Source organism: Corythoichthys intestinalis, chromosome 8, assembly GCF_030265065.1.
Source record: "Corythoichthys intestinalis isolate RoL2023-P3 chromosome 8, ASM3026506v1, whole genome shotgun sequence".
NCBI lineage: Eukaryota > Metazoa > Chordata > Actinopteri > Syngnathiformes > Syngnathidae > Corythoichthys > Corythoichthys intestinalis.
In genome coordinates this window covers 19,393,740-19,420,893 of record NC_080402.1, presented here as the reverse complement: position 1 = coordinate 19,420,893, position 27,154 = coordinate 19,393,740, and the positions used below count along the sequence as shown (strand labels likewise).

The window sequence follows — 27,154 nt, the reverse complement described above, 5'->3', positions numbered from 1 at the left end:
ACGTCATTCAAGAAAAGTTTAGGAAATAAAAACAAACAACTTATTATTATTTTGTAGCATCTACAAGGACAATGGTGATGGCAATGCATACTGAACAGTAAAACAGTCCATTATTTTCAATTAATTGTACCCACCTGAACGCCACGAAGTGTTTGTAAAAAGCTTCCCGAGCGTTTAATATGACGCTCGCGACACTAAATGCTAATGCTAGCGAGAATGCGAATGCTATGCTAACGCTCCGAAACACCTAGCATCGTGTTTGCATCAGCGTTACAACCCCCTTGCCCTCGTCCCCTCTCCCGCTCTGCTATCTCCGTGTCCCTCAGACATTTCTCTCGTCATTGAATCAACAGAGTAACGCACGCCTTTACATCCTCAGTAACGGTAACAGCGCTGCAAAGATGGGAAAAGTAATGAGTTAAATTACTCAATACTAACAAAAATAACGCAGTTAGTAACGTCGTTTTACTGTACGCCGTTATTAACAACACTGCTTAAAACCTCCCTGTAATTTTTTTCTGATAGTGCATGTTTAAAAGCTGCAATTTTTCACAATGGTTATACAGCTGACTTGTTCACTATCAAGTAGCATTTGGTACAACTGTTGTCTTTATGTCTATGTGTTATTGTGAAGTGGAAACCAGGCTTTTGTACGTGACTCAAGGGTGCTTCAGCAGGAGGTCCAATGACATGTTCCGGTCTGCTCGGGCCTCGCATACTGTTAAATGACACAGATGTCCTTGTGTCCATTGTGGGGCTACGGGGACCCAGCAGGACCATTTCACGCCTCAAGGATGTCCAAAGAGGAAGTCAGAAGGGGCGCACCGCTGGGAGATCAGCAGAGATCTCGGTGAATAAAAGCGCGGCAGGCGCTCATGTAGCAAATTAGCCTCAACAAGATACTCTTACTCCAAGAGCTTTTCAGAGCTTAATCTGCTACTCAAAAACAAATGTCAACTGTGTGCATCCTGTGGTTCTCTTTCACAATTTAAACAAGTGTGAATGCCATTTTGAAGTCAGCATTTCTAGAATAACATTGTGCAGAACACAATGTTTGTTTCTAGGCTCCAATTCCCTTAGTGGCAAATCACATTTCAAGATGCTTTCACATTTAGGACAGGCTCTTCAGTTTGTGTCTATAAAAAGAAACAGATTATAATTTTATTAAGGCAAGATAAAAGCTCCACTGTCTCCCCGGTGTAACGCCAGCATCCATCTAGTCATGAGGAAAGTGAAAAAGTAGGCCAGCACCATTGCTTTCTATAATAGATCTGTTTGCCTTAGTGGACCTTTCTCGAAGCTCACTCGTGAGTGAATCTTGCCACACTTGAACAATAAACGTGTTCAGTCTTCACAAGGACCTAAACGAGATGGACATAGATATTTCCGATAGAAATCTGAGTCTCACATTTTACACCGAAGGCTTATATTTTCTGCTCCAATGACCTGATGTCAGTTTTTACTCTCTTTTCATAATGTGTGTTCATGTTATTTGGAAGGATTGTTCCATGATAATATAGGTGAATGGTAGTCACTTAACTTGTCATTTATATGGGGTCCTGTGAGCACTCTTGAGATATTTATGATTGAGTTAGAGTCCTTCAACACGGTTCCTGTTCAGTGATTTAAAGCCCCCTTGTTTCTGCCCCTGTGCATTCACAAGGCCGCTTGTTTCGAAGTCTCTGGAATGTTTTGCTAAACCCAATGACTCGAGCAAGCTCACGCCAAACTTGTTTACTTTGCTTCCTTTACCGCACCCCCTCTCTTTCACACTTTCTCTTTTTAGCACATATAGTCCTTCAATATACCTTCTGACTGTCATGAAAAGACCCATCTCTGTTTTATAGATCGCCAATTTCTGATTTGTTCAGTGCTCGGAAAGAAAAACTGACAATCGAAGATATCTTTTGAATAACATAAAGGTTTAGTATGTGTGTAGGTGCTCTACGTATATCACATTATACTACATCAAAAGTAGTAAATTGATTCTGTATGTTCTTTGTTGGCCACGCATGATCACAAATTCACATAAAGTAGATACCGTATTTTTTGGACTATAAGTCGCACCAGCCATAAAATGCCCAACGAAGAGGAAAAAAAACATATAAGTCGCACCGGAGTAGAAGTCGCATTTTGGGGGGAAATTTACTTGATAACATCCAACACATAGAACAGATATGTCATCTTGAAAGGAAATTTACAATAAAAAAAAATACAATAGAGAACAACATGCTGAATAAGTGTACAGTATGATAATGTTACATGATGCATGAACACCCAAATGCGAACGTGGCCGGTATGTGAACGTAACATACCTATTAAGTTATTTAGACAACTATAGCATAAAGACCATGCTAACAAGTTTACCAAACAATCAGTGTGACTCCAAAACACCAAAATAACATGTGAAATTATATAATAATGTTAATAATTTCACACATAAGTCGCTTCAAAATTTAAGTCGCACCCATAGCCAAACTATGAAAAAAAAAAAAAAAACTGCGACTTATAGTCCGAAAAATACGGTGATTGTATTCCCTTGGTCCTTTTGAAGAAGATTTGAGGGAAAATTCCACTGAAAAATTACAATTACAAAGTTACTTTGAACTCTTTGGAGTATTTTCACGCCATGGTCAGCGATATTGGACGCGCAACAAGCTCACTATTGGATCCAATTCATATATCGCGTTCCAACTTACAAACAAATCCCCATTAGGTCCCATTGACAATAAACCAGTACTCGCAAAATCAATACCCATTGAATCTCAATACCCACAAGAACCCTCTCCATCGGCGTTTGTTTTGTTTTGTTTTTTTTTATTTATTTTAACCAAATACTACCTGGAAATACCCCCAAATCACCGGGAAGTGACCCAAATAGCGCACCGCATGTAACACGTCACCTTTTCTCATTAATATTCATGACGTTAGCTACTGTTGCTATGGGGGTAAAAAAAAAAAAAGTACGAACAAGATGTTTACTGAGCTAAACCTACCAATTCTGTCCGAAAATGATGTCTCTGGTGCCAAATTCACTGCTAAAGATGTGGAAGAACATACAAATGTTCAGTTAAAGAGCTGGCATGAGTGTCGAGGGCTGAAAACGACAGGAAAAAGATCCGACCTGATCCAGAGGTAGCTTTTTTATCGACACCTTTTTCTTATGTGCATTGCCTTATTCTACTGACAATGACATTCTCCTGTTTCAACAAGCTATCCTTTACCACCATATGCCCTGTCTTTCATATATATTATATCCTCTGGTTGTCTGACGTCTCCAACCGTTCTTGGTGGTAAATTATAATGCTATTTTTGTGTAGCGATCGCAAATACTACTCAGTGACAGCCAACAAACACATTTTTTTCATGAATAACAAATCTTAATTCTATTAAATTATTGAAACTTCCCCCTTACTAAAGTTGTTTCTATACAACAGAAAAGGTAAAAACAGTGGCAGTCAGAAACCATTTTAATTTTGTTTAGGTTATTAATTTTCAGACAGAAGCAACACGGCAAAACTGCACGCTAAAAAAATAAGTAAAAATATCTAAATGGCTTACCTCTTCGGGGCAGGCTGTGGCAGGCCATCTGTAGGACCATGGCCCCCAACAAAATGTTTACTGCATATGAAGGTGAATGGCTTCACCTTGCTGACGTTAAACTGGTCTTTTGGACAACCGCACAAATTGATCCATTGTTCACATTTTTTCCTCTGAGTTTTTGGCTTCAAAAAACGTATGAAGAAAGCATCCTTCATATGTCGTAATGTCTAGAGTCGTTTCAACAAGTTCCATAGCAGCAGTGTTTACTCGACATGTTCTTTTTACCGGCAGAAAACAAGCAGTACTAGCATGGGTTGTATGCAAGCATGCTTCTATGTTGACCCCCTCCTGGTTTACGACGGTGACGTCACGCAGCCTTGCGGTCTAAAAATAGCATTTATGCGGTACACAATTGACAGAGAAATGACTTGGATTTGCCTAATTTCAACCAAAAGTGAACTATGAGAGTTTAATGGTCAGGATGACAACATTCTATTGCAATTTCCCCAAAGATGTAATTTTCTAGTTGTAAAATGTAATAAAACTTCCAAGGTTGAGCACAATCTCAAACACTTGTGGGGAAAAAAAATTAATCAATAATTGTAGTAAATAAAGGAACTGTTCAAGACACGAGCATTTCTTACTATGAATTCAACTTGTTTAATGCCCATTTGAAGGTAATTCAAGTGAACACTGCTAGTAGTCATGTATTACTCTGAAAATCATATAATCAATCAAATGTACACTCACAGGCCACTTTATTAGGTACACCATGCTAGTAACGGGTTGGACCCCCTTTTGCCTTCAGAACTGCCTCAGTTCTTTGTGCATAGATTCAGCAAGGTGCTGGAAGCATTCCTCAGAGAGTTTGGTCCATATTGACATGATGGCATCACACGGTGCAGATTTGTCGGCTGCACATCCATGATGCGAATCTCCCGTTCCACCACACCCCAAAGATGCTCTATTGGATTGAGATCTGGTGACTGTGGAGGCCATTTGAGTACAGTGAACTCATTGTCATGTTCAAGAAACCAGTCTGAGATGATTCCAGCTTTATGACATGGCGTAGTATCCTGCTGAAAGTAGCCATCAGAAGTTGGGTACATTGTAGTCATAAAGGGATGGACATGGTCAGCAACAATACTCAGGTAGGCTGTGGCCTTCCAACGATGCTCAATTGGTACCAAGGGGCCCAAAGAGTGCCAAGAAAATATTCCCCACACCATTACACCCCCACCACCAGCCTGAACCGTTGATACAAGGCAGGATGGATCCATGCTTTCATGTTGTTGACGCCAAATTCTGACCCTACCATCCGAATGTCACAGCAGAAATCGAGACTCATCAGACCAGGCAACGTTTTTCCAATCTTCTATTGTCCAATTTTGATGAGCTTGTGCAAATTGTAGCCTCAGTTTCCTGTTCTTAGCTGAAAGGAGTGGCACCCGGCGTGGTCTTCTGCTGCTGTAGGCCATCTGCCTCAAAGTTCGACGTACTGTGCGTTCAGAGATGCTCTTCTGCCTACCTTGGTTGTAACGGGTGGTTATTTGAGTCACTGTTGCCTTTCTATCAGCTCGAAGCAGTCTGGCCATTCTTCTCTGACCTCTGGCATCAACAAGGCATTTCCGCCCACAGAACTGCCGCTCACTGGATATTTTTTCTTTTTCGGACCATTCTCTGTAAACCCTAGGGATGGTTGTGCGTGAAAATCCCAGTAGATCAACAGTTTCTGAAATACTCAGACCAGCCCTTCTGGCACCAACAACCATGCCCCTTTCAAAGTCACTCAAATTGAATTGAATTGAATTAAATTTATTGTCAGTCATCATCATCATCAGCATTAAAATCAAAATCACAAGAAAAGAAAGAAAAGAAGGAAATCATCGCGTAAGTTTGTTTATCCAAAGAAGATGAAAACAGACATGACAAGGGAGACGGAAAAAAGCAGAAGCTTATCGGGAAGCCGTCCCCCTGCCACCTAGGTCGCACAAGCAGCATGTTCTGGATCAGTCCAGTGATAGTCTAACACATTTCGTTCGAAAGTCATTGATTGCCATGGAGATTTAACATATAGTAATTTGAGTGTATTGGATCAGTTCATGTCCAAGTAGGTGAAGGGTGGGAAGGCCTGGGGTGCCAACTGTGTGATTCCATCATGTCAATATGGACCTAACACTCTGAGGAATGCTTCCAGCACCTTGTTGAATCTATGCCACAAAGAATTGAGGCAGTTCTGAAGGCAAAACGGGGTCCAACCCGTTACTAGCATGGTGTACCTAATAAAGTGGCCGGTCAATGTACATAATCACCAGAAGTGGATCGAGTCGCCAAAAATTTGACTCAAGTAAGAGTAGCGTTACTTCAAAATAATATTACTCAAGTAAAAGTAATTATCATCCAAAAATGTACTCATGTACAAGTAAAAAAAAAAAAAAAGTATTTTGTGAAAAGAATAGTTAAGTAATGAGTAACATTTTGAGTAACTGCTTACATATTTAATTTTTTTTTTCTAATGGTATTTTTTTCTCTCTCAGCACAAACTTACAATATCTATATGAACCGTTGTTATAATGATACTGTACAATAACCCATTACATAATTGAATTGAATTCCGTCAAGAAGAAAAAAAAAACAGAAATGAAGCATTATTCGTCCAAAGAGCATGAGTGCCCTGCCGTGGAGAAAATAGTTCCTCGTTTGAATAGTGAATAGTTCCTTCATAGTTAAGATTATGAAATTAAAAGGACCATATCTCCGGTTTTCCGTGGTCAATCGGAGCCAAATAAAAACGGAGAGAGGTTTATCCACGCTTCCGAGTTATAGTGAGGGCAGCACTCTATGCCAAATACTTCCGTTTTCACGGTGCTTTAAAGATGCCACGTGATTGAACAAGCTAGCGTGATCATAGAACGGCAAGCTGTTGGCGTCTCTGGCAAAAAAAAAGAAAAATCTAATATTTGGAATAAAGAGGGAAAATGTTACGACTAGTGTAGCCCAAAGTAGTGGAGTAAGAGTAGCGTTTCTTCTTCACGAATCTACTCAAGTAAAAGTAAAAGGTATGGCTCAGTAAAACTACTCTTAGAAGTAAATTTTTCTCAAAATGTTACTCAAGTAAATGTAACGAAGTAAATGTAACACGTTACTACCCACCTCTGACAATCACCTCTTTATATGGTTAGATACACACAGTCATTGTTAATGTATTTAGTTGTCACGATCTAGCCATTGAGATTTGAATCTGACAATTGTTCTTTAGAGAAAGAAAATTTTGGCTTTTAGTTCGAAAGCAAAATAATACCACTGAATGTGGGTTTACATAGTGCCTTTCAAGAGACCCAAATTCCGTTTCTGTCCCTGTCATCCTCAAGTGAGATGTCAAGCACCTCTTCAGCAATACCACCAGAAGCCCTCTTGATGCCTGCTCTTGACATCTTATTGTCCGGTCAGGCAGCCATTTCTTTACTCGGACTGGAAGGTGATGTGATTGTTAGGCATAGAATTTCGGCCACTCTCCACTCCCTCAAGAACCCAGACATCCAGATAGAAGCTGGAAAAACTAACCTGCTTAAGTACCCACTGACAATTCACTGCAACGGGGCGCAGATCCTTGCAGTGCTGATACTCGTTGAAGCCTCGATTCAGCACTGCTGAGAGTCTAAAGTGGTGTGCACAAATATTTGCTCACATTGTGGAATTTGCTCCTGCCCCGTTGCTTGAGAATGTCTGATTTTGCACCGCAGATTTTCGAGACTGTCTAGCCAACACCTTTGCTCCGTCAGCAGAAATTCTATGAGCGCTATCGTGAGCAAGGCTGCTTCTTTGTCTGTTTTACATGAATACAAGTTGCATACTTAAATGAGAAAATCATCGAGTCAATAAGAGGTGGATTCTGTGACAGTTAAGTCACAAAAAAGTTAATAGATTTGTTCTCAAACTTCTCCACCGTTTGGAATACCATAATTTTCATACTATAAGTCGCTACTTTTTCCCTCCCCTTTGAAACCTGCCACTTATAGTCCAGTCTTATACAGTGGGGCAAATAAGTATTTAGTCAACCACTAATTGTGCAAGTTCCCACTTGAAAATATTAGAGAGGCCTGTAATTGTCAACATGGGTAAACCTCAACCATGAGAGACAGAATGTGTGGGGGGGGGGGGAAACAGAAAATCACATTGTTTGATTTTTAAAGAATTTATTTCCAAATTAGAGTGGAAAATAAGTATTTGGTCACCTACAAACAAGCAAGATTCAGTTGTGCAGCACAAAATAAGGTTGAAAACAAATGTATTATGAATATTTTTGCTTTGCATGAATACACATACATAAAAAATCAAGTTGGTCATCCAATATGATAAACTGAGCTATCTTGGTTCTTTATTCTCTTGCCTTTTATGCTGTCGCTGGACATGTTGCTGTTCTGCAAAGTTTGTTTCTATACTGTAAATACTACTACGTATATATATATATATATATATATATATATATATATATATATATATATATATATATATATATATCGGGAAGAGGGGTGGTTATACTTATACCTCTGGATTATTTTGTTGCTTGTAGTCCTTAACTCATTCACTTCCATTAACAATTAAAGACATCCAATCCATTTCAGTCCTGCCAGCCAAAATGGATTGGATGTCTATCGCCGTCAGTGGCAGGCAGCCAATGAGGTAATACTTAAATATAAATACTAAAGATGCACCGATACCGATACTAGTATCAGCAGGGGGCACCGATCCGGCCCAAAATGGTGGTATCGGCGAGTACCAACAAAGACGGCGCCGATACCATTTACCGGTCCATTATTATAACCAGGGGTGAGCATATTTTTTTTGCCCAGGTTCTCAGAGGAGGACCTGGAGATGTGACTTGGTCCTCATTGAGCTTGAGAGCCGACCCGCCTGATGCGATAAAATTATGACAAGCTTTAGTTAGAGCCAAATACCTTTAATTAATTATATTAACAATTAATGCCTGATTAACATCAACTGGCACAACAAAATTGCCATTACTTTGAAGTGAAATGTAAAGAAATAAACATAAAAGCAATACTAATTCAAAATAAAGGGCATTATGCGGCTCCCACATTAACTCCAAGCCTTTGTAAAAGTGGGATGTCCTCCTCCTCATAAGAGCTCATTGAACGTGCATGTTTAGCTTTGTGAAATGCGAGCAAAAATATGTTTGTCAGTGCATGGCGCTTGTTCTGTCCTCACTAAACGTGAGCCTGTTTAGCTAGACAGACAGCACAACGAGGCAAAAGTGGATTTTGAAGTCTTTACTTCCTCACTCTTGATGAATTCGTAAAACTGAAAACACACATACAAAAATGTTGAAAATGACGTACATATCAATACTAAATATTTCACACAAAACAAAGTCGCCAAATGTCCCTTCCATTCAATCAATATATACATTTAGTAAATTAAATCTGCACCATTTGTATACAAAAGTCCGCTAGCTTTGATGCTAAAAATGCTAACGTGTTCTCCCTTCTCTCCTCGTAAAACGCTAAATATAACTATACAAACAATATCTCCCCGCTTAACGACAAATACACACACCAACATACATTCATTGAAACAACTTACAGCCTCATGTGGGTCGAACCAGAACGTAGCTGTCCTTTAGCATTGTTAGACACGTCTGCTTCATAGGAAAAGAAAGGCAGGAATTCAACTACACCCAAAGCCGCCACCAGAGGTCATTATTTGACAAATACAATTGAACAAACCATCACACTCCCCGTCTGGTATAAATACTTTATACCACAAAATGTATAAACTTAATCAGTCTTTTTTGTTTCACTATGACGAGGGAGTAACAAAATCAGTTGGTTTATTGGTCGCAAATAGACACGCGGAGTCCCTTGCTTGACAACTCGTACTTCCACTTTTCGGATTCTTTTGTCTTCACTTGGGATGCACTTTGTAATGAGTCCGATGGGCCATTCGTTGCGTTTCAGTAGTTCATCTTTAACTAAGACGACATCTCCTTCTGTGATATTGTCCTTGTCCTGAGTCCATTTCTTTCTTACTTGAAGAGCTGTCAGATATTCTTGTCTCCAGCGTTTCCAAAAGGCATCTGCAAGACTTTGAACATGCTTCCATTGCTTTTTGTACATGTCCTTGATGTCGAACGTACCTTCTGGAGCAGGAGCAGCACCTTTCTTTTGGGTTAGGAGCATGGATGGCGTCAAAACTGTTGGTGTCTCTGAATCAGTGGTGATGGGAACTAATGGTCGGCAATTCATGATAGCCATAACTTCTGACATGAGCGTTGTCAGAACTTCGTGTGTGAGGCGAGTAGGACCTGCTTGCAATAGCATGGCATCAAGAATGCGACGGGCGATGCCTATCATTCTTTCCCATGAGCCTCCCATATGCGATGAATAAGGTGTGTTGAAAGTCCATGTGCAGCCTTCTTTGCTCAAGTAATCTTGAATCTCAGAGTCATCGGTGCTTATTTTCAACTCTTTACAAGCACCTATAAAGTTAGTGCCACGGTCTGACCTCAAAACTTTGGCAGGACCCCTGACTGCGAAAAACCTTCGTAATGCATTAATAAAACTTGATGTAGACATAGATTCTATGACTTCTATGTGAACTGCGCGGGTGCCCAGACAGCTGAACAAAACTGCCCAACGTTTGCTGTCAGCGCTACCGCCTCTTGTTTTGCGGGTGACAACAGTCCAGGGCCCAAAAACATCTAGACCTACCCTTGTGAAAGGAGGCTCGATTGTAAGACGGTCTTCGGGCAAGTTGGCCATTTTCTGTTCAGCAGGCTTACCCCTAAGTTTGCGACATGTGACACATTGATAAATGACACTTGAGACAAGTTTTCTTGCGCCAATTATCCAGACACCTGCAGATCGAAGTGCTCCCTCGGTGAGGTGACGACCTTGATGAGCGACATCTTGGTGGTAATATCTCACAAGCAAAGTTGACACATGATGCCTTTTAGGGAGTATCAGTGGGTGCTTTTCATCATATGGAAGATTGGCAAGAGATGTTCGACCTCCCACTCTTAACAGTCCTTCTGAGTCTATGAATGAGTTTAAATTCCACAAGGGACTTGTTTTTGCGATATGCTCTCCTTTTTTAAGCTTTGTCATTTCCTCTTTGAATGCATTTCGTTGAACACTTGCAATGACTGACAGTTTTGCTTGAGTTTGTAGATTTGTACTTTTTTTGTCTGCAGTTTTGGATTTGTTTCTGACGACTGCAATGAGTTTTGCCATGCCTCTTATTAGATGTTTCCACGATGAGAATCTTTCAAAGCGGTGTGGGCTGAGATGTTTGAAGCTCACTTGGGTAGCACAGACATTGACTTCCGGTCGAACCTCGACGTCTTGTTCCGGTTCGATTAGTTTGAAGTTGCTGTTATCTTCCATGGGAGGAAACTGTGACAGGTCTTTGTTCAGGAAAGGTGGGCCTGTGAACCAGTAGGTTTGTGGTAGCAATAGCGCTGCTATTGGACGTGTGGCAATGTCTGCCGGGTTGTTTTCCGATGAAACATGATGCCACTGCGATGGTACAGATGACTTTCTGATTCTTGAGACTCTGTTTGATACATAGACATAAAACCTTCTTGAGATGTTATAGATGTAACCTAGCACAATCTTACTGTCAGTGTAGAACCTGACATCATGGAGCTTAATGTCGATTTCTTGGCATATGAGCTCTGCCATTTCTACAGCGAGGACAGCTGCGCACAGTTCTAAACGTGGGATTGTGTGCGCTGGTCTCGGTGCTAGTTTGGATTTTCCCATGACAAATCCACTGAAATACTGTCCATGGTCATTTTTAACTTGAATGTAAGCAACTGCTGCTATTGCTGTAGATGAAGCATCGCTGAAAACACAAAGTTCTCTGTGCTGTGTTGAGGACATAGACTGTGGTACATACGACCTAGGAATGTGTATGTTCTCTACCTCGAGAAGTGAATCCTTCCATGCAGTCCACAATCTCTCTTTGTTTGCAGGCAAGGGGTCATCCCAGTCGCATGGTTCCAAGGTGAATTCTCGGATGAGTGCTTTTCCCTGTACAGTTATAGGCGAAACAAACCCCAAGGGGTCATACAAACTATTGACAGTGGATAGTATGCCTCTTTTGGTGAAGGGTTTTTTCTCTTTGCTCACGTGGAAGGTGAAAGTGTCAGATTCAAGACTCCAGCTGATGCCTAAACTTCTCTGAACAGGCAACGGGTCATTGTCTAGGTTTAGGCTTTTAATGTCTTTTGCCAAGTCGCTTGTTGGAAACGCCTCCATGACTTTGCTGCTATTAGAAGCAAATTTATGTAGGCGCAAGTTTGACACAGCCAACATTTTCGGAGTGTTTTGCAGGAGCGTGATCGCTTCAAGTTCTGTCGGGAGTGAGACCAGACCATCGTCCACATAAAAATTTCTGATAACAAACTGTGATGCTTCTTTGCCATATTCCGTTTCTCCTACCCCAGCAGCTTTGCGTAATCCGTAGATTGCAACAGAGGGAGACGGACGATTTCCAAACACATGCACTTTCATGCGGTACTCAATAATTTCCTTTGCGACGTCATTGTCTTTGTGCCAAAGGAATCGCAGGAAATTGCGATGATCTTCTCGCACTTTGAAGCAGTAGAACATTTGTTCCACATCTGCCGTTACTGCAATAGGCTCCTTACGGAATCTGATGAGCACTCCTAGTAACGCATTGTTAAGATCTGGGCCGCTTAAGAGGACATCATTCAACGCTACACCCTCATGTTTGGCACTTGAATCAAAAACCACACGAATTTGATGGGGTTTTTGAGGGTGGTACACCCCGAACATTGGGAGGTACCAGCACTCTTCCTCAGGTTGCAAGGGAGGTGCGGTTTCTGCTTGCTGGTTGTTTAAGATTTTTTGCATGAACTGTACAAAGTGCTCTCTTGTTTCAGGCTTTTTGTCAAGACTACGTTTGAGTGTGTAAAGTCTCTTTAAAGCTTGTTGTCTGTTGTTTGGTAGACGCTGTCTGGGTGTAACAAATGGAAGCGGTGCAACCCAATTGTTTGTCTCATCCTGGTACATTTCATTTTGCATTATTTTGAGAAATTCTGCATCTTGTTGTGACGGTGCCAACATTTCATCATCCTCTCCTTTGACGAAGATTGTATCCCCAAGATTGTCTGATCGTTTTATTTGATAAGTGTCTGTGAAGCTGTGCATGTCATCTTTTACGTTGGTTACCTTTTTTTCTTTGACTTGTAGGACATTTGTGCAGGCATCGAGATATGATGGCCGTCCATTGAACAAGGTGTTTGTTTTGTATGCTGTAATAGAGACTGGTTTGTGCACTCCATTTACACATACATCACCCACGATGACCCAGCCTAGGTCAAGGCGCTGCGCGAATGGTGCATTACTGGGACCATTACATTGCTCTCTCACTTTGTGCAACCTCAGGATGTCTCTACCGAGCAGCAAGAGGATCTGTGCGTTTGGATCTACAGGACTGATTTTGTGTGAGAGTGCCTTTAAATGTGGATAGTGTTGTGTGACTTCTGGTGCAGGTATCTCAGAACGATCTTCTGGGATCATGTCACATTCTAGCATAGGAGGAAGTGGCACTTTTACACGACCATCTATTGACTCAATAATAAAGTCTTTGGCTTTCCTCCCGCTCACTTCCATGACACCTGAACATGTCTTCAGAGTATAAATCTCTCTGCTTCCGTATACTCTGAAGATGTCAAAAAAGTCTGAACGAGCAAGGGATTGGTTACTTTGTTCGTCCATGACAGCATACAAGTTTATAGCCTTTTCTCGTTGGCCTGCTGGATAAACTTTAGCTAAACATATCTTCGCACAAGATCTAGGACTACGTTGTTCCCCACATACCTCGGTGCACATTGTGGTAGCGGAAACGGGTTGTAGACTTGACTCGGTCTCCCCGCCGTGCTGACGCGCCTCTGAAGACGGTTTGATGTCGGTTGAAGGAGGACCTGGATGAAGAGCTGTATTGTGTCTTTCACTCTGACATTCTTTGCATGTGACTTTAATAGTACAGTCTTTCGCTTGGTGTTTGGTTGACGCACAGCACCTGAAGCATATGCCTTTCTCTTTCAGGTACGCCTTTCTCTCATCAAGAGGCTTGGTGAGAAAAGTGCGACATCTTCTGAGGGGGTGTGGCTTGTTATGCAACGGACATTGTTTGTCTGGCTCTTCACATACCTCTTTTAACTCAGTGTCTACAGCAATTTCAGTCTTTTTCACGGATATCATTGGGCGAGTGCTGCTTTTAACTTGTTTATCAAACTTGAACTGAGTTGCTGAAAGAAATGAAAAACTTGGGTCATTTCTTATGCGTGCTTGCTCTTGCACAAATCTAGAACAGACTGAAAATGGTGGAAATATGACACCATGATCTAGTTTGTATTTAGATGCATATGAAATCCACTTTTCTTGTAGTGAATATGGCAACTTCTCCAAAATGGGATTGACACCCCTGGCGGTGTCTAGAAAGGCTAACCCTGGAGAATGACCTTCTGCTTTTGTAAGTTCAAGTTCCATTAAGAGATCCCCCAGCTCTCTTAGCTTAGTATTTTCTCTAGACGCAATTCTAGGAAAGTCCTCAATTTTCTTAAAGAGGGCATGCTCAATTACCTCAGGTGCACCAAACGTTTCTTCTAGTCGCTGCCAAACCATTTTGAGCGCAGAAGTTGTGTTATTGACTTGAGCTGCACTGATTCTCTTTGCTTGTTCAGTTGACTTGGGCCCAAGCCATTTCAGTAGAAGATCTAGCTCTTCTTTGTCTGACAGAGCTAGGTCTTTAGTGATGTTCACAAAAGATGATTTCCAGCTGCGATAATTTTGTGGATCATCGTCGAATCTCTGCATGGTGCCTGTTACAAGTTCACGTCTCATCAGATATTTTGCTACATCACTTACATTTGTTTTCTGCTGAGGGTGGGGAAGAGATGAACTGAGTGGCTGATACTGGTGAATTGGAGCTGGAGATGTAGCGCCAGGAATAGGTGATGATATGCAGTTGAAAGTGTGGGAATTTTGTTGAGGTAATGGTTGAGGTTGAATGCTTGAGTTGTCAATTTGGTGGAAGGGGTTCCAGCATGGGACTGGGTGTTGTACTGGCTGGATTACTTGACTGTCGATATAATTTTGAACCTTTTGTTTAGAGTCCACAAAGTCGATGGATGATGGATGACAAAGTGGTTGTGCTTCTTCCTGCTGAATTGCTGCTTCCAGGATGTCCGCTTCTGCTGATGCAGCTGCTGCCTCCTTCTTCACCTTCAGTACATGAAGTTGAGCTTGGATTTGAGCCTGTTGCTTCATGGCTTCAGCTTCCTCTTCTGCAAAAGCCAACTGCGCTTGTGCAGCCCCAGCTTTGGCTCGCGCTTTGAGGGCTGCAACGCTTGCTGATGACCTTGTAGACTGCTTTGAGGATCTGGAGCAACGAGACCTTGTTTCCCATAACTCACCTTGACTACTTGGTGAGCAGCTTCTCTGCTGACTTTGCGATTGAGCGTCCACTTGCTTCAACATTATGTCTTTATGCTTGGAGTAACAGCTTCTGGCTCCAACTGTTGATAATGAGGCTTTTTACTGTTCTGTCCTCACTAAACGTGAGCCTGTTTAGCTAGACAGACAGCACAACGAGGCAAAAGTGGATTTTGAAGTCTTTACTTCCTCACTCTTGATGAATTCGTAAAACTGAAAACACACATACAAAAATGTTGAAAATGACGTACATATCAATACTAAATATTTCACACAAAACAAAGTCGCCAAATGTCCCTTCCATTCAATCAATATATACATTTAGTAAATTAAATCTGCACCATTTGTATACAAAAGTCCGCTAGCTTTGATGCTAAAAATGCTAACGTGTTCTCCCTTCTCTCCTCGTAAAACGCTAAATATAACTATACAAACAATATCTCCCCGCTTAACGACAAATACACACACCAACATACATTCATTGAAACAACTTACAGCCTCATGTGGGTCGAACCAGAACGTAGCTGTCCTTTAGCATTGTTAGACACGTCTGCTTCATAGGAAAAGAAAGGCAGGAATTCAACTACACCCAAAGCCGCCACCAGAGGTCATTATTTGACAAATACAATTGAACAAACCATCACAGCGCTGCTCTTCATTAACTTTATTCCGCCACTTGTCCATAGGGCGAGTGGGGTGCTGCCTGACATCGATAGTTTGCTTAATTGCCACATGCTCTGTTTTTTTCGTGCATTTCAAAGTTTGGATGGCTGAAATTCTTGGACCCTACATAAAATGCGCTGCTCTTATCAGCGATTCTCACGGCAAATTTTGTACCACATATCCGTGAAAGCATCATTTGCTTCTAGCTACGGTACCTCCTGCAGCCACTTTTCAGCAAAAGTCATTTTTTCGGTAGCTCCGGTGATGTCTCTGTCGTCTGTCTGTCCTTTGACGGGGGTGGGGGAACACGGAAATAATTACTCAGTGGGGCCTGCCTTCGACATTTTGAGAAGTGATTATCTCGTGTCTGCCGCAAATACAGTGGTCAGCCATCGGTACGCAAAAGCGTATGGAAGCCGTTGAGGGCCAGCGCGTTTGTATACGTCCAGTACGCATGCGGACCACTTATGTGCACCCCTGATTATAACATTTAACCGCAGCCTTTTTTTCCTTCTAGCGCTCACTACACTCTGTCTCTGTGTTGTGTGATGACACGTGAACACCAAGCAGCTATCGCTATTGGCCTGCTCCAGACCAATGAGAGCGGGCAAATAGCCACTCCTAACCAATGAGAAGGCCGCTTTTTCATATGGAGGAAAAACAAACCAGGAGAAATGGCGGTGGTCGGGAAGTATTTCAAAATAGAAATCCCGTTGATTAAAATTAATGGCTGCATGCAAGATTTGCGGCCTGAAAGTTTCGAGATGTGGAGTTAAATCGGCCAATTTCAATACCTCGAACCTGATAAAACATTTGAAGACGAATTGTGAACGAACACAACGAGTTTGAGCCTGCAAGAGCGGGACTGCTATCCAGAGGAAGGGCGCTGGACCGGAGCAACAATCTCTGGTCAGTTCACAATGTCTACTTTACTTTTGTGTTTTACTGAAAGAAATGCCGCAGTAATTTGGGAACTGTTTCCAAAGTAGGGTTGCCACCTTTCAGAAATATAAATAAGGGACTCCCCCCTCCCGAAAAAAAGGAGGCTAATAGAGAGACGGGATGCTGTGGTCAATTATTATTACTTATATTAGATAGCGTCCGCAAATGAGGAAACAAGGTTGGAACTCGAAGCAGACAACAAGCGGGGGATACGTACAAGGGTTTAATGATTGCAAACAAAAAATAACACGCAATCGCGGGATAGAAGAAATAACAAAAGGAGTCCGTGACAGCAGGTCGACAGAGCTCAATACTACAAACTCGAAGGTTAACTAAGACGATGGGCAGCGAGTCAAAAAGCCAAAATAAAAATACTCAAATACCTGCGCATGGTAGAGATTGCAAACGAGAGCAGCACACTAACAGAAAAAAACCAATGCAGGGGTGTAACAAGCAAATGTAGCGAGACTATAGTGTGAGATGTCAAATGGCGATCAGCAAGGCAAATATCTTTGAGATCACCCGTGCTTAAATGCTCCGCTGATGAGCCTGCATCGGATTCAGGTGTGACGTCAGGAACGCCCCACGACCAGCCCAGCAACAAAACACAATCTAACCAGCAGCAGAATGTGACAATAATTTCATGAAAGTTGCACTGTTTGGCCTTAGAGAGGTTTAAAAAAAAGTTTATTCACTTCATTCAGAGTTTATTATTATGAATTTATTTTTACTTTCTTACTGTTGGGCTAGCATTATACATGTTTTATTAATTTCACAAATGTAGCACTATTTTGGCCTTCGAGAGCCAAAGGTTTATTCAACTATTGTCTACTAGGGTTTAGTAGACTATTCACTTTGCACTAGTCTTTTTCCTATTTTGCAAAGGTAAGCAACAGCCTGACAAAGCCTTGATAGCAATGATTTCACATCCAATTATGTAGCTCTTTGGGAAAAAAAATATATATGTATGTATATATATATATATATATATATATATATATATATATACGGGGTGGTATCGGTATGGTATCGGTATCGGCCGATACTGCACAGCCAGGTATCGATATCGGGGCTAAAAAATGGTATCGGTGCAACACTAATAAATACATACATTATTAAAAACCCAACCTTATAAGCTATTTTATAAGACAAACCTAAAAGACAAAACTAAGCGAGAATGCAATAAATAGCCTAAAATCATAAAAAATGAATTTGTGGATGACTGAGAAAAGGATGCACGGCTAGATGATGGCGTGATGGTTCGTCACTGGTCATTAGATGTAAAACAGTCACATTCCGTTTGAATCTTTTCCAGATGGGTACTAACAACATTTTTTTAGTGCACCATTAAAGCGGCTTCATCTCTGGTGACTTAACTGCCTCTCGGGGTGCCTGATCTCATGGTATGTTGCTTGTTTACTCTTCAGTGGGCCTTCATTTCCTGTGTCTGTTGCCTTTAGAGGGTCTCACATGGCTCCATGGCTTTTTTTTTTTTTCCAATTAATTTACCGACTCATTTGGGGATTTTTTTGTTAATCCTCTAGCTCTTTGTTGGTATTTTTTATTAAGCTGTATTCGTAATCACAATATTGTCATGAATTTTTCTATATTGCATGGCATATTGTACAAATCAGTGCGGAACTCAAAACCAAAGGTGGGTCTAGCGGACAGGCCAGCCAGGTAGTTGCCCGATAAAGGGGTCCCGAGGGTTGCTGAAATATACTCCACAGAAAACTGGGTAAGAATTGGCCATTTGAAATGACGCCACAGTAACAATTCCTACCTTGTGGGGCTCCACCCTATCTGAGCAACCCACACTTGACTCTGTCATTGGATGCCCAATGAAAACGATACTTAAATGTGTAAATTTAAATGTCTAAGCTTATTTCATTTGACTTTGTTGATTTATACTATAAAATGGTTTTCTGTTCAAATGTTTTTTAAATATTCATTTTCTTCATTTTTTTGGATGTGGCCTTATACATTGTTTACTTACTAGGGTTGGGCATCGTTTGAAATTGAACGATTCCGGTTCCGATTCGGATTCCACGTTTCGATTCGGGTTCCGAACGATTCCCGATTCAGATTCCTTTTAAGAGGCACGGTCCAAAAAAAAAAAATGCAGGGTCCAAAAAATTGCACAGCTTATATTAAAGTCTTTACTTCTTGACGTTTTTTTAATTAAATGAACTTCTCACAGGGCTAATTATAACTTGTATATAAATATTAGTCTTTAAACTCGAGCAATTTTTTTCCGCTCGGCGGTCAGGGCATCGAAACAAGGAATCGAAATTTAAAAATTCAAACAATTCCGGGAGCATCAGAGTGTTAGAACCGGTTCCCATCGATGCTCGTTGGCCGATGCCCAACCCTATTACTTACTTACTTTACTTGATTACTTACTTAAGAAACGACCCAATTTTTTGCAGCCTGCACGGGTGTGGTTGGGCCTCAGAGGTTTCTTGCTTGGAGTCCCAAGAGAACCTAATACATTGGCAGCTTGACATACAATCGCTTCAACACATGATCTTTTCAACATCCGATGAAAAATTTGACTCACCATTTGTTTCTACATCCGACAACATGCTCGAAATATGACGATTTTTGACACCGTCAGTTTCTTTGTTTTCCCGGATGGACGCACGGCGGATTTTCTTGTGAGAGAAATCAACATGGGTTCCAAGTGCTAACCGTTTTGTCCAGGCCATTTTTTTTTTTTTTTTGCATTCTGTGGTAAATTGTGTACATTTTGGCTTTTCTTTTCAGGGTTTTTTTCTGTTTTTCCAATGCAAATCCAAAAAATAAACACATTCATACTGAAAACATTTGTAAATACCTTAATGTCTGGGAGAAATTGTGTATTTTCTGGGGAAAAAAATCCAGGGGTGCCAATAATTTCGTCCATGACTGTATAATGTATTCTTATGGGAAAATCCTGCTCGAAATACAACCATTTCGATGTACAAACAACGTCCTGGAACGAATTAACTTCGTATATAGAGGTGTACTGTGTCCACTGTATACCTTTACCAATACATTCTGAACAATTCTATTCTTCCTACTTTTTGGGAACAGTTTGCGAAAGTCACTTATCTAACTGTATTTCAGCATGCCAGTGCACAAAGCAAGGTTTATAAAGGTATGCGCAAGTTTGGTGCTTCTGAGAAACCAAGCATGAATGCGTTCAGGCTTGTAGAATGTTTTTTAAACTCAGTTCTCAGAATTTCAAAGGATGTGCCAAGGGGAAATATCTATTTATCTGTCTGTCTGTTTCTTCATCTTTCCGTCCCTATCTGTCTGTCTATTCGTCAGTCCCCGTCGTCTGTCCATCCAATGTATATTCAAAGCCAAGACTGACATTGCTGCGAGCTCATTCCAATGAAGACCTCCATCACCCTGCAGCACAATCACTCTGTAGACAGAGCAGCCACTTAATGCGTCTTCCGCCATGCCTTTAAGTTGTGTTGCCACCGACCTTTCACCTTATGGTCACTCTGAGAGTGTAACCCTCATTGTCCCCCCAATGAATGAACACAAGACCACTTGCTGAGTGTCACCCTCCATGTCCAGGCTGACCTCCCCTTTTACCTCCTTATTGGTGGTCATAATACAAGCACTGGAGCGCTTAGCGTTAGCACATTGGTGAAGTGACACTTTGACAGCCCGATGTCTTTGTGGATGTGTGCATGAGGTCAGGGTCATTTAACACTAAGTGTGGCTAGTCTTTTTTGAAGGAAAAAAAAAACATCTTGACTCTCATTGTCTCTCCAAACATATACCGTGATTTCCGAACCATAAGCCGCTACTTTTTTCCCTAATTTTGAATCCTGCGGCTTATAGTCCAGTGCGGCTTATTTGTTGATTTATTTGATTAATAGGTAACACTTTATTTTCCGGCGGCATCATAAGACTGCCATAAGACCGTCATAATTATGACATGAAACTATCATGGACATTAATGAATGTGTATGACAGATGTCATTAAGTATCATCTGGCAAATTATGTCACTAACTCCAATAATGTCCAACTCGGATCTTTTACATCCATTCAAAAGTAAGATCATTTGCCGGATAACACGAAATGACATCTATAAGCATTCATTAACACTCATGACAGTGTCATGTCATAATTATGACTGTCTAATGACAGTCTTGTGGCGCCATTGTCAAATGAAGTGTTACCAAATACCATAACTAAAAATTAATGAAACAACTACAACAGTAACTAAAGAAATAATTAGCACAGAACATGAATTTTGATATTTACATCTGTAGTGCTGCTAATATATGCTAGGAGGCATGTTGGACAACAACAGTGTTAATAGGAGGTGGCAGCAGAGGTTGACTCTCTCCCCCAAGGGAGTAGTGATGGCCAAATGAAGCTTCTTGAAGCAATGAAGCTTTGCAGTCAATTTGTTCAACGCTTCATGGTGGTTCATTTGGTCAAAGTGTTATCTGTTAATATCTTTTGGTGTAAATATCCCATAATACAGTGAGGACCGCTGCGGCTTATGGTACAGTGCGGCTTATCTATGAACAAATGCCGTTTTCGTGCCAAACTTGGTGGGTGGCGGCTTAAAAGTAAGGTAATTTGCTGGATGACACAAAATGACATCTGTCATAAGAATTCAATAATGTTCATGGCAGTGTCATGTCATAATTATGATTGTCCAATGGCAGTGTTATGGCGCCACTGTCAAGTGAAGTGTTACCAAATACCATAACTAGCAATTAATGAAACAACTGGAACAGTAACTGAAGAAATAATTAGTTTGTTTACATCTGTAGTGCTGCAATGCATGCTTGGAGGCATGTTGGACAACAACAGTGCTAACAGGAGGTGGCAGCAGAGGTTGACTGTCTCCCCAATGGAGTAGTGATGGCCAAATGAAGCTTCTTAAAGCAACGAAGCGTTGCAGCCAATTGGTTCAACGTTTCATGGTGGTTCATTTGGTCTTAAAGTGGTATCGGTTAATATCTTTTGGTGTAAATATCCCAAAATACAATGAGGACAGCTGCGGCTTATAGTACAGTGCGGCTTATCTTTGAACAAATGCCGTTTTTGTGCCAAATTTGCTGGGTGGCGGCTTAAAAATAAGGTAATTTGCCAGATGACAGAAAATGACATCTGTCATAAGCATTCCACTGTCAAATAAAGTCTTATCAAATACCATAGCTACCAATTAATGAAACAACTGGAACAGTAACTAAAGAAATAATTAGTTTGATTGTTATTTACATCTGTAGTGCTGCAATGCATGCTAGGAGGCATGTTGGATGACAACAGTGTTGACAGCAGGTGGGAGTAGAGCTTGATGGTCTCCCCCAGGGGAGCATTGATGGCCAGATGAAGCTTCTTTAAGAAATGAAGCTTTGCAGCCAATTGGTTCAATGCTTGCCAATGTCAAATAAAGTTTTACCGGTTAACGTCTTTCAGTGTAAATATCCCGTAATACATAGGTCAGCTTCGGCTTATAGTGCAGTGCAGCTGGTCTATGAACAAATGCCATTTTCGTGTCAAATTTGGTGGGTGGCGGCTTATAGTCAAGTGCGCCTTATAGTCCAAAAATTACGGGTAGTGATATGAAAGCCTCAGCCCTCTTGTAAAAAGCACTTTGGAAATTTTTTGTATACTTCCCAAGGTGATGTAGAATACAGTTATTGATTTTTATGTGACATTTTCTTATGTGTGTTCCCTGCATTCTCCAATTTAATTGGAACATTAACCAAGACTAAACTGCTGAGACTTATTTTCTTTAACGAATCGTCTGTTGGATTCGCATAAGTGTCATATGATCCGATTGAGTGGCCCCTTCTAATAGGCATACACAGAAATTTGAGCAAGTAAGGCCACTTCGGTCTGATGCATGACAGTTGAAAGGATCAAGTTCAAAACCTGTGAGCGGATAACACCACATAAACAGCAGCTTCTCCTTTCAGTCTGTGTTGTCTTTAAGTTATTTGTATTACAAGCACAGGACTAAGATTTTTTTATTCAATATGGCTGAAAATAGGATCAGTTTCAAACCCTAAACCATCTAAACTTTTGTCTGTTTCACCCTCACACACCAACATTGTAAGAACAACACTAACGGTTGCATTTTAATGCCTTTTTTCGACAAATTGGTTTTAAAAGTCAACAAAAGTAATAAAACGGTTAAATTTGCAACTAAGTGACAGAGAGCCAAGACTTGACTACTCTAATTATTCAGCAAGACTTTGCTCCATGTATGCCCAACTTTAGGTGGCGTAGAGAATAAATATTGGATTTTTGCCCTGGGCTATCCTCTATCCAAAACGTTAGTCGACACATTTTGCTAATTATCATATTTATACCTGAGAGAGCATACTGTAACATTGACCTACTTTATACAGTATTAAACTGCTGAACCATCAAGTCTGTATTTTTCATCCATCCATTCTCCTTAGTTGACTTGTTTATTGCTTCCTTTTCACTCTTAATATCTTCCTACTTCACTGAGAAAATTGAGGTAACTGGGCAAACCAACAAAAGGTAAAAAAAAAAAAAAGAGTAAAATCTGCCAGGCATATGGTGGATCAGTCATTGCTGCCAATCTCCAGCTGGACGGTATTGGTTTTCCTACATGTACAGAAGTTGAGCAATCGTCCTCAAGGGACCAATAAAGAGCAGGAGGACAAGGACGACTCCTGTTCCTGAAAAAAAAATCACTCCCAAACAGCAATTAAAAATACTAACTGTATCGATTTTCCAATAAATCGCGCTTATTTTTCACACTGACAGCTTGGTGTTGTTCCAGCTATTTGTTACTTGATTAACTGTTAATATGTTGCACTATCTACTTTTTAACCTGTTGTTCTCAATTTTATTCTTATTACTATAGCATACAATGTTTGTTCTTGTTCTCTGATAAAATGCAACATAAGCTGCATTCAGCCCGGATGCATTTTGTCGCGTGACATTGCATCGCTAACTCTACACCCGTTGCCAAATGCTGTTTTGTGGTCACAGCAACCATTACATCAGCAAAAGTTGAAGTCTCTGTGTACCCCGAATAACTTCCGGTTCACATGAAGTCAATACAATGATCCCTCGCTACTTCGCGCTTCAAACTTCGTGCCCTCAGTCCATCGTGGAATTTTTCAATTAAAAAAATTAATAAATATATACAGATGAGCAGTCCCAATTCAATCACATAGTCTCTCTCTCCTGCTCCTTTTTTTGGTCAGGCAGTGCACAGTGCATAGGCGTGAAGGTTTGATCTGGCAAGAGATGCCTGGAAGCCGAAACTTCAAAGCGCCGCATGCGTCAATCATCGTTTAAGTTTTTAAACAGTTGCTGTGGCAACTCATAGTGTGTAAGTGAGCAGTTTGATCTGACTCACTCAGTGAAGCATTTAATAAAGACAAGCATTTTTCTGCTTTATTCTTGTTTAAAAATAATTTGGGGGGACAGTAACATGTTTAAAACTTATCATTATTATTACATTTTAAGTGCTTAGAAACAATTTATTAAAATATATGTATCGATATGTTTTTTAAATTATTTGTAATTTATTTTTAATTAAACATGTCTTATTTGTATCTCTTTCAAATGCTAAATCTGAATAAATACATAAAACAAAAAATCTCTTTTTTGGGGGGGCATGACTTCGCAGTCTTTCACTTATCGCGGCAGGTTCTGGTTCCTATTAACCGAGAAAAACAAAGGATCACAGTATGAATTATATAACGACTTTAATCTCATAATTTTACTACTTTTCTCACTCCTAATATTATGCATAAACTAGTTTTGTGTTGTTAAAAACCTTACATTGGTAAAAGAATCAGCCCGTAAAATCAAACAACTTCCAGTTCACGTAATGTTAAAATAAGCAACAAAACGACTTTAATCTTGCAATAGTATGATTTTAATCCTTTAATTTTTCAATATATGATTTAATTCTCGTAAGATTACAACCTTAATCTCGTAATAGGGTGGTACCTCTACTTACCACATTAATTGGTTCTGGAAAATTCCGTAAGTAGAGACGCATTTTCCATGTAAATGCCCTAATCCGTTCCAAGCACTACTGAAACGCCTCATTACATTTTATAATCGGGGTAAAACTGGTATAAAACAAACAGCCAAACACATTTGAATCATTACACATACCTAACCCAACCGTTAATACCTGTAAGTAGCAAAGGAAAAAGGAAAAAAAAAATCTAACCTTTCGAGTGAGGCAATGTCCTCTTTCATGAGATCGAAGGTGCCTATCGCCATCTCACTCTTTGTGACACAAAAACGCAAGGTGACCTGTGCTCTAATGTAGTGATCCATGTTTGGGCTTAAAAAAAACCTCTTCATGAGACACGTCGACACACGGCCGCTATATCAACAACACTGTCGCGCCTGTGTACATCATCACAGAGCGACACCCAAGTTGAAACATCATCAACAATAGGCCAATAGGAGAGCAGAATCCTATTACTGAAGCATGATGGGAAAGATTATGACCAATATGGTAGCAGGATCTTATGGCATTTAAAAGCAGGAATTACATACGTATCTTACGTATTACCGTAATTTTTGGACTATAAAACGCTCTTTTTCCCTTCATTTTGAATCCTACAGTTTATAGTCCAGTATGGCTTATTTGTTGATTTATTTGGGTTAATAGGTAACACTTTATTTGGTAGTGGCGTCATAAGACTGTCATAAGTGCGTCATAATTATGACATGACATTATCTTGGGCATTAATGAACGTTTATGACAGATGTCATTAAGTGTCATGCAGCAAACTATGTCACTAACTCCATTTATATCCAGCTCGGATCTTTTACATCCACTCAAATGTGAGATAATTTGCCACATGAAACAAAATGACGTCTGTCATCAGCATTCATTAATGCTCAGGGCAGTGTCATGTCATAAGAATGATGGTCTTATGACAATCTTATGGCACCACTGTCAAATAAAGTGTTACCAAATACCATTACCAGTAATTAATGAAACAATTGGAACAGTAACTGAAGAAATAATTAGCAAATAACATGAATTGTTGAACCCCTGAAATTTTGATTGTTATTTATATCTGTAGCGCTGGAATGCATGCTAAGAGGCATGTTGGACGACAACAGTGTTGACAGCCAGAGGCAGCAGAGGTTGACTGTCTCCCCCAAGGGAGCAGTGATGGCCAAATAGGCATGTGCCGGTATGAGATTTTCACGGTACGATAACCGTGAGCAAAAATACCGCGGTTTCACGGTATCACGGTATTGCAATTATAGCTCCAAAATTTTGAGATGTATGGGTTTTAAAAAAAAAAAAAAAAAATCCATTGAACAGGATTTTTTCAAAACATATTTGCAAATTGGAACATGAATATAATGTGAAAATAAATAAATTAACAAAAAATAACAAATATTATATGAAATTAAAATAAATAGAACCTAGACTATACCCACAGCCACAGCTCAAGTTGCTCAATATTAGAGTAAGAACAAAATAATTGCTATAAAAAGTAAAAACACTTCTAAATAAAATTAAAAATATATACTGTATGACTTTTTTTTGAGGGGGGAAGCTCAAGTGAAGTTTCGCCATTTTCAGCCACTGTGTCAACTCTAGTCTACATGATGCCATGCCTTTGTGTTAAAAAGAACAAAGAATTCATAAGTTAATAAGTTAGTTAAAAATGTATAAGTTAGTTTTATAAATTAGTTAAAATGTAAATATTGTTGAGGAAAGGTTTCATCTAAAAAAAAATTAAAAAAAAAAAAAAAAAAAGAAAGTGAGGAGTGAGACCTCCTCTCTCAATTAGCGATCTTTGACGCGGTTCTTTTCCTTTCCCCCCCTGCATTCAAGCTTTTCTCTCACTCAGCGGCTGTGAGACATAAAAGAAGCTGCTCTCCGAGTTTAGCCTAGGCTAACATTCGTCTTTGTAAGTTTTAGTTACTTTGTATATTGAATTTGAAAGGAAAATGTGTGTTTTGTTTTTGGCGAACTTTTTAATGGAGCTACTTCTATCCTGTTGAACCTAATCACACGTGGAAAAATACAATTGTACAGCGTTTTAAATTAATTTATTTGTATATTTCACCACGATTTGAGAGCTCAATAAATTGAAGAAAAGTACGCCTTGTGTTTGGAGGATTTGTTTTTGGGTTTGCTGGCTGTTTAGTGACACTCACGGCAACAAACGGGAAGGGGTGAGCGGTGCCGCACCAAGCCACTTCGGCTGCATTTTGGCACATGAAAAATAGCGAATACTGTACTAAGGTATGACGGAAAATTTTAGTGGTTTTGAAACCGCGACGTTTTCACACCACGGTAAACCGTGAAACCGGTAACCGGCACATGTCTATGGCCAAATGAAGCTTCTTGAAGCAATGAAGCTTTGCAGCCAATTGGTTCAAAGCTTCGCGGTGGTTTATTTGGTCTTATGAGTCTTACGATGCTGCTGTCAAATAAAGTGTTACCGGCTAATATCTTTTGGTGTAAATATCCATTAATACAGTGAGGACAGCTGCGGTTTATAGTCCAGTGTGGCTTCTT

General features: G+C 40.2%; 2 protein-coding genes across 5 annotated transcripts in view; one reads left to right on the top strand and one right to left on the bottom strand.

Annotated features, from left to right (window-relative positions):
• The window catches only part of dlc1 (DLC1 Rho GTPase activating protein), a 216,692-nt gene that overhangs the window by 101,352 nt on the left and 88,186 nt on the right, over nucleotides 1-27,154 (top strand). The window lies entirely within an intron of this gene.
• On the bottom strand, nucleotides 7,728-15,666 carry LOC130920590 (uncharacterized). 2 transcript variants are annotated; one of them, XR_009064190.1, is made up of 2 exons: nucleotides 9,148-15,666; nucleotides 7,728-8,865 (listed from the first exon to the last, which is right to left on the bottom strand). XR_009064190.1 is itself a non-coding variant. In XM_057843912.1 (2 exons), exon 2 carries the CDS (start codon nucleotides 15,072-15,074, stop codon nucleotides 9,342-9,344), a length of 5,733 nt encoding a protein of 1,910 aa, XP_057699895.1. In that variant the 5' UTR covers nucleotides 15,075-15,242; nucleotides 15,525-15,599; the 3' UTR covers nucleotides 8,877-9,341. The 2 variants fall into 2 exon arrangements, 1 of the variants encoding a protein (XP_057699895.1); XM_057843912.1 differs by lacking the exon at nucleotides 7,728-8,865 and having other exon boundaries at nucleotides 8,877-15,242; nucleotides 15,525-15,599.

Bases quoted from the DNA above. Each gene is read 5' to 3' on its own strand.
- LOC130920590 (XM_057843912.1), bottom strand. From the start codon at position 15,074: ATGTTGAAGCAAGTGGACGCTCAATCGCAAAGTCAGCAGAGAAGCTGC.